The sequence below is a fragment of the Marmota flaviventris genome, chromosome 7, assembly GCF_047511675.1.
Source record: "Marmota flaviventris isolate mMarFla1 chromosome 7, mMarFla1.hap1, whole genome shotgun sequence".
Classification (NCBI taxonomy): domain Eukaryota; kingdom Metazoa; phylum Chordata; class Mammalia; order Rodentia; family Sciuridae; genus Marmota; species Marmota flaviventris.
In genome coordinates this window covers 121,779,284-121,793,175 of record NC_092504.1, presented here as the reverse complement: position 1 = coordinate 121,793,175, position 13,892 = coordinate 121,779,284, and the positions used below count along the sequence as shown (strand labels likewise).

General features: G+C 45.0%; 1 protein-coding gene across 5 annotated transcripts in view; it reads right to left on the bottom strand.

Moving 5' to 3' along the window:
- Nucleotides 1-825: 825 nt before the first annotated feature.
- The window catches only part of Nr3c2 (nuclear receptor subfamily 3 group C member 2), a 324,777-nt gene continuing 311,710 nt past the window's right edge, over nucleotides 826-13,892 (bottom strand). For all 5 annotated transcript variants that reach the window (XM_071614629.1, XM_071614630.1, XM_071614632.1 and 2 more), the window contains exon 9: nucleotides 826-1,679. In XM_071614629.1, coding sequence (XP_071470730.1) covers nucleotides 1,524-1,679 — 156 coding nt within the window. In that variant the 3' untranslated portion in view covers nucleotides 826-1,523. The remainder of the gene's footprint in view (nucleotides 1,680-13,892) is intronic.

Below are 13,892 nucleotides of genomic sequence, written 5' to 3'. Positions count from 1 at the left end.
CGCCATTCTGAAATGACCCTTGCCAAGACAGCTCGTCCCAGTACATCCTGCCACGATCTACGTGTTCCCATGACCAGTTGCAGGAGTGCAGAACCCTTTCCAGGATCAGAGGTGACTATCTGATCTTTGACAGACGTAGAGTGCATGACTTTTTTTTTTTCTCCCTAAAGGAGAAAATTGGATTTTCTGAAATGGGAGGATTGTGCTCTCTGAGCCAAGTTTCCAGTCTCCCCCTCCGAGAGCTGATTCTGCTGCTTGTGGAAAAGGGGGAAAGAGGCAGCTTTTGCAAAGATGAAGCACTCCCAGGACCTTCTGTCCCATGGGTGCTGTCAAATGACACCTGCAAGGAGCTGCAGACACCGCAGTGTGTTGTCCCCCGATGGAAGGAGGATGAAGCAGAAACCGGAAAAACGTGCTCAAGTCTCTCCAACACCACAAGCGGGAGACCAAGAACAGAACAAAAAGTACAGAAAAAGTAGAAAGGCTTAGAGACAACCCAAGAGGTTTAAGTGAGGTTATTTACAACAGAGACTGTAAAATGGTAAATTAGATATGAAGCTAAAAAGGCACAGCTTTCCCTTTCTTAAATACACTGTAAACGGTTCATTATGCATGCATAACATTTCACTTTACAAAAAAAATTTTTACCTTGTTTAGACAAAGATAGTACTTAAATAGTCTCCAGCAAAATAGAATTCTTTCAAAAATACTTTCCCATTCATCCTATTCACCATTAAAGGTTTTTTTTTGTTGTTTTTTTTCTATGTGTGTCATTTACAAAAGTTCCTTACACCTTATTTTCAGGTCCTTCACAATTTATACATACAGTAATGTACAGCACAGCAAAAGACTGCAAAAAATTATCTGTAAAGCCAACACAATAGATACTAGAAATCGAAACCAAGGCATTTGTTTTAACATCTTATCCATCCTAATTAAATAATAAATGGACGCTAAGAGTGTGTATCCGGTGATGGAGAAGAACGCGCCCAGAGCAGGCCTGTTCCACGCCATGTGTTTTGTTATTACACAACAGGAATCTGTATATGTTTTTTCTTTTTGTGTGTTTTTTTTAAATAACAAAAAGAATATTAATGCCCCATATTGACTATACGTTTTATGTGCAAACCAAGGGTAAGCTTTAAAAAGTTCGTTAGTCCTTGAACCCTTTTAAAACAAGCGAACGATACCAGAAACTACATGGCATAGTTAAAACTTCCATCTGTTAAAATATCAAAATCAGAGTTATTGACTAGATATGGCTTTTCATCCAGAGGAACAGGAACGTGTTTCTAAGCATCGGGGAGCGGAGAGGGAAGAATCCTTTAGCCTGCTCAGGTCTGGCCAAACCCAGGTCCAACGGCTTTCCCGGCTCCAACCCCTGGACATGAGTTTAAGCTTGAGAAACTGCCGAACGAGTGAATCAACCATCACATGTTAAAAATATGATCTCGTGGGTCCTTCGCAGGTATGGAATAACATGGGGAAACTTAAGGCAAAGTTCTTCTGGTAAGACGTCTTCGTCACTTCCTGTGAAAGTAAAGGGGCTTGGCGTTGCCGGACTCCACCTTTGGCAGCTGGTCGCTGATGATCTCCACCAGCATGGCGGGGAACTCCACTTTCAAGGCCTGGGACTCGCGGAAGGTGTAGAAGCAAAACTCCAGCAGGTCGCTCACCAGCTGCAACAGACAAGGAGCGTGAGGGAGCACCTCATCCCACCTCCCCTGGACCTCCCGTGAGTGACCGCCCCCGTGAACAGAGAGCAGCCAGCTGGGAAACCAAGCCACAGCTCAGCCAAGTCGTGTGATCGGAGGTGCTCCTGTCACCTGTGGTATAGTGTGCCTTTCGTGTGGAATGAGCTCAGATCAGGTATGTGATGGTCGTGCACTGACTATCAGAGGCAGTGGTGCCTGGGTCACCGAACAACTCTCATCAGAGCCTCATTTCTGAGTCTCTGGATGCTTAGGGCCCATAAATGGCAAGAGGGTGAGAAGCAGGACAATGCTTCATTGGGGTGGTGTCCCCAGCGCCAGGCGGCCCACGGAGAAGCCAGTACTTCCCCCAGCTTCAGCGCTGAGGCTCCTCAGCCACTCTGTAAGTTCAGGCTGATTTCCAGAGGTTGAAAGCATCCCACTGGGGCCTGTCCCTCCACCTCATTTTCTCTGCTCTGATTCAAGAACTGGTTTAACCTTTCCTGGACCCGAGCCACTCCCAAGTCTGTAAGTTAAAAGCCATAGATAAGATTAGTGAACCCCCAGAGGCTCTTGTGTTAAGGCTTGCTCCCCCCATGGTGGTGCTATTGGGAAATAGTTGGGGGTCTGCTTTTGAAGGAGAAAGTGGGACCAGACCCACCCTATCCCCGCTACCATGATGTGCTGCCTCACCACAGCCCTAAAGCCAAGGGACCTGCTGATTGATCATGGACTGAAACCTCCAAAACAACCCTTTTTCTTTACAATTATCTTCATGTATTTGTCACAGTAATGGGAAGCTAAAATGCACCATTGTGAGACAAATGGCTTTTGGTCCTTTCCTGCTGTATCACAGCAGATGATATTAACATCGCCTGCACAAAATGACTCCAGTCTTGAAGCAGATTCTGGTGAAACTGCATCTATATTTCCCCTCAACTTTTAACTACCAAGGTTGAATAAGACAGTCAAGACCTTAAACACAAGTCAAGAAAAATCTCATCCAGGGAAAAAAAAATGGTCCGTCTGTTTGTGGCTGTGTTCTTCCTGCAGAGTGGTTTCCCTTAGATTCAGTGAGTGTCCTGCCCCCATGGAATGTGGCTCGGAAACAGCACAGCCACTGTCCTCTGGACACACCACCGTGTTCACACCACATTCATGCCTCAGTTTCCTTGTCTGTAAGGTGGGGATACTGACAGTACTTAAGCCTCAGAATTGTTCAGAGGACTGAAGGGCCCAGAGGAATGGCTCTGAACCTCCCCCAGCATGGAGCAAAACCTCTCCACCCTTAACCATCAAATGACATTTCTCTGGGACACAGTTTGCAAAGCCTGCTCTGGGTCGTCGTCACAGGACTTGGTCCTCAGGTCTCCCTTCAGTAGAATGGGGAAGTGTTTCTTATATTTTGTATGTGGAAGGCCAGTGGCTATCGAAGCTAAACTTCCCTGGGTATGGCTCTCCCACTGTGGTGCCTCCACTGTCAGATATCCTGCTATGGGGTGTGATACCCCGTCAGCCAGCCGCAGAATCCTGCAAACTCACTGCAGCATTTAGGATCAAGTTCACCGAGTCCCTCCATGGCTGTAAAGGACTTCCCCCCCCACCATTGGCAAGGTGGCTGGCTGGTGTGTGTACCACCACAACAAAGCAAGACAAGTAACCAGAAATCAGCATTGTAACCCTGGTTTGGGAAAGCATCTCGCAGCCATCATATGAATTTGGACTGGTCTGGGGTGAGAGAGCCCCACAGACCTTCCACTGCGCTGGCTCAGAGGGCGCTGATTTGAGAACCTGGCCCAGCAGCGTGACTGTGACCCCAGCCTGCCAGGTGCCCTGCACTGCAGGGGGCAGTGTTGTGACACAGAGGCTGCTGCCCTCAAGAACCAGAAGACTGGACGCCTGGCACAGTATGCCCAGGCACCTGTGGGCTCAGGCCAGAGCCGGGACTAAAGGTAGGTGCTCCTGTGGGTCCTGCTGTCCTTCCCGCTGTGCTCAGGTGCCGGTTACTGACCGAGCAAGGAGTCACCCCAGGGTTCCTGCTGTTGCCCTGCTGACAAGGGAGAACTGGGGTGCCCTCGAGCTATTCCTCGACTCTAGCTATCACCCTGCCCTTCCACAATTGGGAAGAGGATGACTTTGCCCAGCCCTGGCCAAGGTTCTGCTCCAGGGGAAGCTCTACAGCCAAAAATGTCAGAGGGGGAGAGGTTGTGGCTGTGGTATCCTGGCTGGGCGCCGTCACAGAGGCCGTGTGTTACTACACACTGCTGTCAGGTCTGGGTGAGAGTGAAACAGTGTCCTGTGGATTCCCGCCACTGCTGCTCCCTGGGCCTCACCCCTGACTGGTGAAGACAAGTCTCCAGGACCCTGCACACAGCTAGGGCCACCAGAGGCCCCTGATAGCAGCAACAGTACCTGAGGAGACCCCCCTCACTGCCATTGTACAGGTAGCCGCATAGCACCCGACACCCACTGCTGACTATACCACACCTGCTTGAAGTGCTAGCGTCCCCACTGTTGTGTCACCCACAGAGACAGTGGGTATCCAAAGGTCCCAGGAATGTACTGTATCATTAATCACAACCCCCAAAACCGAGTGACTATATTATGGTGCGCAGCTGGAATCAAAGCCAACATTCCGTAACAAACTGACACCCAAGGACATGGTTTCAGGAGGATGCCAAAGTGACAGAGCTATCTAGTCCGCTGGATGTGCAAACAACACAAGAAATATGAAGGGGGGAAAAAAAGGAGTAATGACACTTTCAAAAGAACATAACACCCCTAACAACAGATTCCAAAGAAATACAGAGGAAATACCTGACAGTGGATTTAAAAGAGTGATTATTAAAAAGCTCAGTGAAATCCAAGAGAATAAGATAAATTAGCAGCATATGAATAAGAAATTCAGTAAAGATATTGAAAAGGAACCAAACACAATATCCATTCATGTTCAAAACACTAGAAAAACTAGGGATAGTAGGAACATACCTCAATATTATAAAAACAAAATAGGGATGCCCTCTTTGACTATTTATTCAACATAGTCCTTGAAACTCTAACCAGAGCAATCAAACAAAAGAAATTAAAGGAATACAAACAGGAAAAGAAGAACTCAAACTACCTCTATTTGCTGATGACATGATTCTATATTTAGAAGACCCCCCCCCAAAAAAAAATACCAGAAAACTTCTACAACTCAAATTCAGCAAAGTAGCAAGATGTACAATTAATATCCATAAATCAACTGTGTTCCTATACCCCAATGATGAATCAGCTATAAGAGAAATTAGGAATAACTATCCCATTCATAATTGCCTCAAAAAAATACCTGGGAATCAATCTAACAAAAGAAGTGAAAGACCTCTACAATGAAAACTATAGAACACTAAAGAAAGAAATTGAAAAAGACCTTAGAATATGGAAAGATCTCCCTTGTTTTGGGGATAGGCAAAATTAATACAGTCAAAATGGCCATACTGCCAAAAGCACATATAGATTTAATGCAATTCCTATTAAAATTTTAATGACATTCATCATAGAAATAGAAAAAGCAATCATGAAATTTATTTGGAAAAATAAGAGGCCCAGAAGAGCCAAAGCAAGACTTAGTGAGGCATCACAATACCAGGCCTTCAATTTTACTATGGAGCCATAGTAACAAAAAAAAAGCATGATAATTGGCACCAAAACAGACATGAAGACCAGTGGAACAAAACAGAAGACACAGAGACAAATACAGTTCTCTCATACTTGACAAAGGTGCCAGAAGCACACATTGGAGAAAAGATAGTCTCTTCAAAAAAATGGTGCTGGAAAAACTGGAAATCCAGATGTAGCAGAATGAAATTGAACACCTTTCTCTCACCCTGCACAAAACAACATGAAGCGGATCAAAGACCTAGGTGTTACACCAGAGACCTGCACATACTAGAAGATGATGTAGGCCCAATACGCCATCATGTTGGTTTAGGAACCGACTTCCTCAATAAGACTCCTAAAGCACAAGAAGAAAAATCAAGAACAAATGGGACGATAGCTAGGATCAGTGGCGCATGCCTGTAATCCCAGTAGCTCAGGAGGCTGAGGCAGGAAGATCGCTGGTTCAAAGCCAGCCTCAGCAATAACTGAGGTGCTAAGCAACTCAGTGAGACCCTGTCTCTAAATAAAATACAAAAGAGGGATGTGGCTCAGTGGTCAAGTGCTCCTGAACTCAATCCCTGGTACCCCTCCACCCCCAAAACTAGAATGGTATCAAACTAAACACGTCAAAGAAACAATTCTTTAGGGAAAAAATTCCCTAAAGAATGGGAAAAAAAAAAATCTTTGCCACCTACACCTCATATAGAGCTTTAATCTCCAGGATATATAAAGAACTCAAAAATCACACACACAACCCCAACCAATAAATGGGCAAAGGAACTGAACAAACACTTCATAGAAATGTTGAACATTTCTAGCAATTAGAGAAATGCAAATTAAAGTATACACTGAGATTTCATCTCACTTCAGTCACAATGGCAACAATCAAGAGTACAAGTAACAATGTTAACTGAGGATGTGGGGGAAAAGGAGTACACTCAGACATTGCTGGTGGGATTACAAATTGGTACAACCTTAATGGAAAGCAGTATGGAGATTCCTCAGAAAACTTGGAATGGAACCACCATTTAACCCAGTTATTCCACTACTCTGTCTATACCAGAAGGGCTTAAAATCAGCATACTACAGCGATGCAGCACATCAATGTTTATAGCAGCTCAATTCATAATAGCTAAAACTATGGAACCAACTTAGGTGCCCTTCAACAGATCAATAGATAAAGATAAAGTGGTATATACACAATGAACTATTCTCAGCCATAACAAAATAGTGACTTTATGACATCTGCCAGTAAATGGATGGATCTGGAGATGGATCTCAAGTGAAGTAAGTCAATCCCCCAAAACAAAAGGTGGGAGGGGGGAAGGGCAGAAGTTCTGTGGATTAGACAAAGGGGATTAAAGGGCAGGGAGGTGATAGGAATAGGAAAGAGAGGAAAGTTAAATCAGATTCACTCCACTACTTACACATGTAAATATGCCACAGTGAATCTCCATGTCATGTACAACCACAAGACTGGGATCCTAATTTAGAACAAGACAACCTCCATGTGTGCTACTGTCATGCATAATTAAAAAAAAATTCATCAAACAACAAAAATAAAGGAATCAATCAAAATCTTGGAAATAAAAAAGAGTTGAAAGCATCGACTATTAAGTGAAAAGGAAGAATATCTGAACTTGAAGTCAGGTCTTTTGATATATCCTATTCAGGGAAAAAAATTCAAGACTCCTGGGATACCATCAAACAAATATGTGCATTGTCCAAATGTGCCTAATGTCTGAGCATACAATTTTATAAACATTAGTAGACCCCAGTATATTAGTGGGAGATTTCAGCATGGCATTCTTATCATACAGACCACCACTGCCCCCATCAACAAAAACCAACACAGAGTTAAACTATATTGTAGATTAAATTAATAAGTATTTACAGAACATCCTAATAGCTACAGAATCATATTCTTTTCATCAGTGCATGGAACTTTCTGTAGAATGCACCAGAAAGGAGACCACAAAACTAGTCTTAACAAATTTTAAAAAATTGAAATCACATTTACATTTTTTATTATGGAAAAACTGTAGACTAACAAATTAGAAAACCTAGAAAAAAATGAACCAACTTCTAGACAAATATGACTTATCAAAATTGAACCATGAAGACATAAAAATAGAACAATATCAAATAAGGAGATTGAATTAGTAGTACAGCAAAGAAGAGCTCAGGACCACATGGCTTCACTGCTGAATCTGACCAAACTTTTAAAGAACTAATGCCAGTTATTCTCAACCTATTCCATAGAATTGAAACTTGCAAACTCATTCTGAGGTCAGCAGTATCCCGATACCAAAACTAGACAAGGATACAACCAAAATTGTACACCCAAACCCTGATGAGCACAGATGCAAAACTTCTCAACCCAGTACTAGCAAATCAAATTGAACAGCACACGAGAAAGATCATTCACCACAATGTATTTGGTTTCATCCCAGGGATGCAAGGATGGTTCAACATGTGGAAATCAACAAATATAACACATCAGTAGAATATGATCTCAACAGATGCAGAAAATGCATTTGATAAAATTTAGCACTGCTTCATAAAAACCCTCCAACAATCTAGGTACCTCAACACGATAAAGACTATGTGACAAACCCACAGCCAACAACATATTGAATGGGGAAAGGCTGGCAGAATTTCCTCTAAGATCAGGGACAAGAAGAGCATGTCCAGTCTTACCACTCTTTATAGTATAGAGGGAAAGAGGAAGTCAAATTGTCACTGCTTGCAGATGGTGTGGTTCCTTATATAGAAAATCCTAAAACCCTACTAAAGACTATTAGAACTGATAAATGGGATACAAAAATCAACATACAAAAATGAATAGCTTTTCTATACACAGACAACAATTTTGCTAAGAGATTATGAAAACATTCCCATTCATAGTAATTACAACACAAAACAAAAAAACACCTAGGGATACATTTAACCAAAGAAGTGGAAGAGCTGTGTAATGAAAATTACAAAACATTGAGGAAAGAATCTGAAGAAGACATACAAAAATGGAATAACCAAATAATTGTTAAAAGGCTCATATTACCCAAAGCAATCTACATTAAATCACCAGTGGCATTCTGAACAAAACTAGAAAAAAAAATCCTTAAATTCATATATAAGCACAAAATAGTCCAAATGGCCAATGCACTCTTAAGCAAAGAGAACTGAGCTGGAGGCCTCATGATAATCTGATTTCAAGATATACTAAAGAGTGATAGAACCCCAAGCGCCATGCTATAGGCATGAAAACAGACGCACAGAGATCCAAGAAATAAATCCCACATGTAACTAATCTAAACAAAGGCATCAAAAATACACTTTGGAGAAAGGACAGTCTCTTCAATGCACAGTCCTGGGAAAACTTTATCTACATGTAGAAGACTGAAACTTGTCCCCTCTCACCCTGTACAAGTCAATGGGTCATGAATATAAGACCTAAAACTCCTAATATACTAGAAGAAAACAGAGGCACTTCACAACATGGGACGAGGCAATGATTTTCTGGATAGGACTGCCAAGAGCACAGGAAACAAGAAGCCGCTTTGTGCTCAGCAGAGAAAATCAATAGAGTGAAGAGACAAACTACTGAATGGTAAAAAAAAAAAAAAAAAAAAAAAAATTTCCAACTATTCACTTGGGGGTTAATATCTAGAATACATAGGAATTTTTAAAAAATGTAACCACAGAAAAACAAGTAGTCCTGTTTAAAAATGGGCAAATGATCTGAATAGATATTACTGAAAAGGAAAAATGAAAATGGCCAAAAAATATATGAAAAAATGCTCAGTCATTAGCGACCAGGGAAATACAAATAAAAACTACAAAAAAAAAAAAAAAGCCATCTTACATCAGTTAGAATGGCTCTTATAACCCCCCCCCAAAAAAACCCCAAAAACAAAATGCTAACAAGGATGTGGAGAAAAGGGAACTCATACATTGTTGCTGGGAATGTGAATTACTATAGATATTCTGGAAAACAGAATGCAGGGGCCTCAAACCTAGAAATAGATTTGCCTTTATGATCCTTCTATCCCACCGCTAGGAATATGTCCAAATGGATGGAAATGAGAATGTCAGAGACATCTATACTCACACATTTATTGCAGCACTGTTCACAATAGCCAAGATGTGGAATCAACCTAGGTGTCCACTGACAGATGAATGGATAAGGAAAATGATGTACATATCCACAATGAAATATTATCCAGCCATTAAAAGAATGAATTTCTGTCATTTGCAGCAATATGGATGGAACTAGAAGACATGCTAGGTGAAATAAGTCAGGCACATACAAATACTGCATTTACCACTTACATGCAGAGGCTAAAAATTTAATCTCAAAGAAGTAGAGAATAGAATAGTGGTTACCAGAGTCTGCGGAAGATATGGGATGGAGGGATAGATAGAGGACAGTTCATGGGTACAGGGGTGAAGTGTGCTAATGTTCTATAGTATAGGATAACTACGGTGGAGAACAGTTAATTGAAAATTTCCAAATAGCTAGTGAAAAGCTTTTGAATGTTCCCAACACAACTCGGATATATGTCTGAGATGATAAATATGCCAATTACCTTGATCTGATCGTTACATACTGTATACGTTTATTGAAACATCACTCTGTGCTCCATAAATATGTATATTACAATGTGTCTATTAAAAATAAAAATTTTATTTAAAAATTTAATGCAAAGTTATCAATACTATTGCTAGGGAACATCAACCACCACAAGAATGACTCTGCCTTGTGGCCTAGACTTTCACATTTCTTAAATTGGGCCTTGTTGATATCCATAAATCAAGACCTCCTGTCCTCAGGTCATAGGGACTTTGGGGAGGGCCAAGGTCTTAATCCACAACTCCTCCTCATTCATCGTCACTACTGAGGACCTGCTCTGTGCCTGGCGCCGGGGAACCTTGGGGAGTGCAGCACAGGCCTGGTCTCAGGGCACCTCATTAGTTATAGAGTGGAAATAATCCACACAGAAAGCCAGATGTTGCCAGTGCTGAGAAGAGAGGTCACTCGGTGCAGGAGTGGTGGGAAGGCCTGTCACTGACCCGGTGGCATCCAAGCAAGAAGCCTGGCTGGACCAGGGCCATGCGAGGGCTCATATTTGCACACGGGTGACAGCAATTGCTGATTCACCATGTGATGGGAGGCAGGGTAAGTCAGTTCTTGAACTCAAGGCAGGGGCAGAACTAATGGGGACAGATCCTCAGCCTTTCCAGTGCCTCTGTCTCCACCTGTAACACCAGCCTAAGTGTGTCCTCAGTGCTGCGCATCGCCTGGAGACGTGGAGAAAACAGAGCTGCCCGGAGAGGTAAGGCCTCGGCTGTTTTCCTGACAGGTTGCCTGGGGACAGGTGTCCCAGACGCTGCTCACTCACATGCATATTAACCCTGGCTGTCCTCTCCCTTGTTCCACAGACGCAGGAGGCAGCTCATTCCCAGTCATGAGCTGATACTCAGGGCCTCCGTTGATGCCTTGGTCAGCTGCAGAATGACAGGGCCATGTTGGGGAATGTGGGCCCTGCATCAAAGCCAGCATGGGGGTTCTCCCTGGCAGCCATGGGCTGAGCATTTGACTCTGCAAGCATATAATGTGAGTGTGGGTGTGGGTGGTGTCACCACCACTCGCTCAGGAACAGGCTAACCCTAATTGCTGGGGCACCCAGGTGTCCACAGGCTGTCGTTCAGTGGACCGCAGCAGCCTGGCTCACCCTGCCCTGGGTCAAGGCTGAAAACCTCCGCAAGGAGGACTTAACCTCTGACCCCACCAAGCTCGGTCTTGACTCAGAGGTATCTGTGGGAATGGAAGCCAGGGGCCCCCACCGCTGGGTGAGGAGAGCATGAGTCAATCTAGTCCAGGCTGCAGGTTCGGCCACCAAGTGCTCACGGAGCCCCAGAGCCTCCCAGGGCCCTACTCTAACCCTGGCCTGCCACAGCCAGTGGGTCAGGGGTCCTCAAGGGCAAGACCCAGATACCTGGCCCATGGCAGATGGTCAGGGTGAGGTGGCACTGCAGGACTGCCATTCCCACTGGAAAAAGCCAGACGCTTGAAGTGAGGGAGCTGTAGCGGTCAGACTTCAAGAAGGTGGGGTCGAGGCCACGAGAGATCACATATCAAAGGAGAGGGTCAACACAGACACTGGCCAGTCAGAGTGGACACTGGCTCGGAAGCTCTATGCTGTGTTCCAGTAGAGTAGCTAGTGGTCACCTTAAATGTTTGCGTGGTGTCTCCTGAGTGCCAGCCTTGCACAAGCACACATGCACTCACTGAGGAACACAGCAATGTGCCCTTGCCACAGCCTCTGGGGGTGGGACCCAAGGATGCAGGCCAGCACAAGGCACATGTCCTCATCCCTTCTCCCCTCGGTGCAGGATTGGCTACTGTCCTAGGACAGTCAGCAGGGATGGGGCAGCCTGAAGTCACAGCCTGGATGTGATGCTGGGCAGCCCAGGAGCTGGTTTGTCACTACAGGAGCACAGTGTCTAGTTGGACCCCAGCCACCGTCCCCACTGTGAAGCTGAAACTGCCAGAGTCCAGTTCACCAGGACAGTTCAGGCTTGGGGAAAGCTGACCCTCACAAAGGCACCATTAAAAGTAAATCACCCAGGCCAGGTGTGATGGCACACACCTGTAACCCCAGCAGCTCGGGAGCCTGAGGCAGGAGGATTGTGAGTTCAAATCCAGCCTCAGCAACAGCGAGGTGCTAAGCAACTCAGTGAGACCCTGGCTCTAAATAAAATACAAAATAGGGCTGGGCCTGCAGCTCAGTGGTTGAGTGCTCTGAGTTCAATCCCCGGTACCCCCCACCCAAGTAAACCACTCAGGATGGTCAGTGGTCATTCTCCAGATTATCTAGCGAGTTCCTTGGACACTTGGCATGGAATTATTTTTTTTTTTAATATCACTCTTCAAATGATGGGAGCCATAGCTGCGTCTGCATGTTTCCCATGTGATGCCCAGCATCACATCCAGGCTGTGACTTCAGGGCCCGTTCCTGTCGCTGGTCCTTTCCTGCTAGTCACTTCTTCTCCCCCAGAGCCCTTCCTCCCCTAGGAACTCCCGGATGACACCTTTTGTCTTTCTGGTTTCTTTGACAATTAGCAACAGAGCCTGGGGACACTGCCTTCTCCTGCTGTCCACTTTTCTTATGGTTTTGTTTTTCATATCTATGGGGCAGCTGCTTAAGTGGCCTGCAAGCCTCTGGGAGGTGGGGGCTACTGCTCTGTTCTTCACCAAGGAGAAGTGCATGGGTCAGCCACTGCTGTGCGGGCCTGGCCAGGGCTAATGGGATTCCACATTGTTAGAGTTCTTGCTCCTGGGTTTCTCTGACCTACTCCAAAGCCCTAGGGCTGGGGAATAAATTATTTTAACAGGTACTTTTTTAGGGCAGCATGTTGCTAGTTTTAGTCAATGTAAAAAAAAAAAAAAACCCAAAATATTATTCTTTTTCTTTCTTGAAGTACTAGGGACAGAACCGAGAGCTGCTCCACCACTGAGTTACATCCCATCGTTTATATGTTTGATGTTGGGATAGGATTTTGCTAAGTTGCTGAGGGTCTTGGTAAATTTTAGAGGCTGGCCTCAAACTTGTAAACCTCCTGCCTAAGCCGCTTGAGTCACTGGGATTAGAGAGAGGGCTGCCTCGATTGGCTTAAAAGCTGAGTCATTTAAATAAGCATCTTCATTTGGGTGGCACTAAATAAATAATGCAAAGCTCCTACCTGAGGCTAACCTCTGTCCATCTTTCTCTGGGATTCTGATTTCCTGAACTTGTTTATGCTGGATTTTAAGACAGCTTTGCATGCATGCCATGCCAAGGGGCTAGGAGTCCCCGAGGCTGCTCAGTGTGACCAGAGGCACAAAGAAGGGTAGACAGTGGAATCACAGTGGGGAGGTAAAAGCTCTACCCCATTTGTCTTCAGCACAATGCCTTCATTGCAGAACAAGTGGCCTGGCGGGTCTGCGGCCTCAATATTGACCCCTGCCCATGTTGCCTAAGTACCAGGCTAGATGGAGCGGCAAGAACCCCAATTATAATCAACAACAAGTGCCCCGCATCGTTAGAAATCAACAACTTGTGCTCCTTGTTCGGTACAAAACACATCAGTTGGGATCACAGGAGTTTAGCAGAGGCCCAGCACGACTCTTGCAGGTCAAGGGGCCGCAGCTGTCAGGGTGCAGAGGAGTCCAGCAAAGCCACTGGAGGGCGGTGGTACTTGGCCTGCTCCACAGCGAGGCCCCTGGCCCCCCTCTGCCTTTCCCTTACTCTGTCCACTGAGTCGTCGCCTGTGGCAGGCCAGGAGCCACTCTTCCCTCCTTGCTCCCACCACAAGTGACAGCTTCCCAGAATGCCCTGTGGGAGGGTCTCTGTCCTGCCACACATGGAGCCTGTGCTGCTCTTCGGTCACACAATGGCTTCAGTGGTGACGGAGCCCAGTGGTAGCAACCTCTCTGAACTAGGCCCCAGGGGATTTCAAGAGCATCCTCATTTCTGCTGACTCCAGAATGGCCACTAATTCAGACTGAACTTTGCCTGA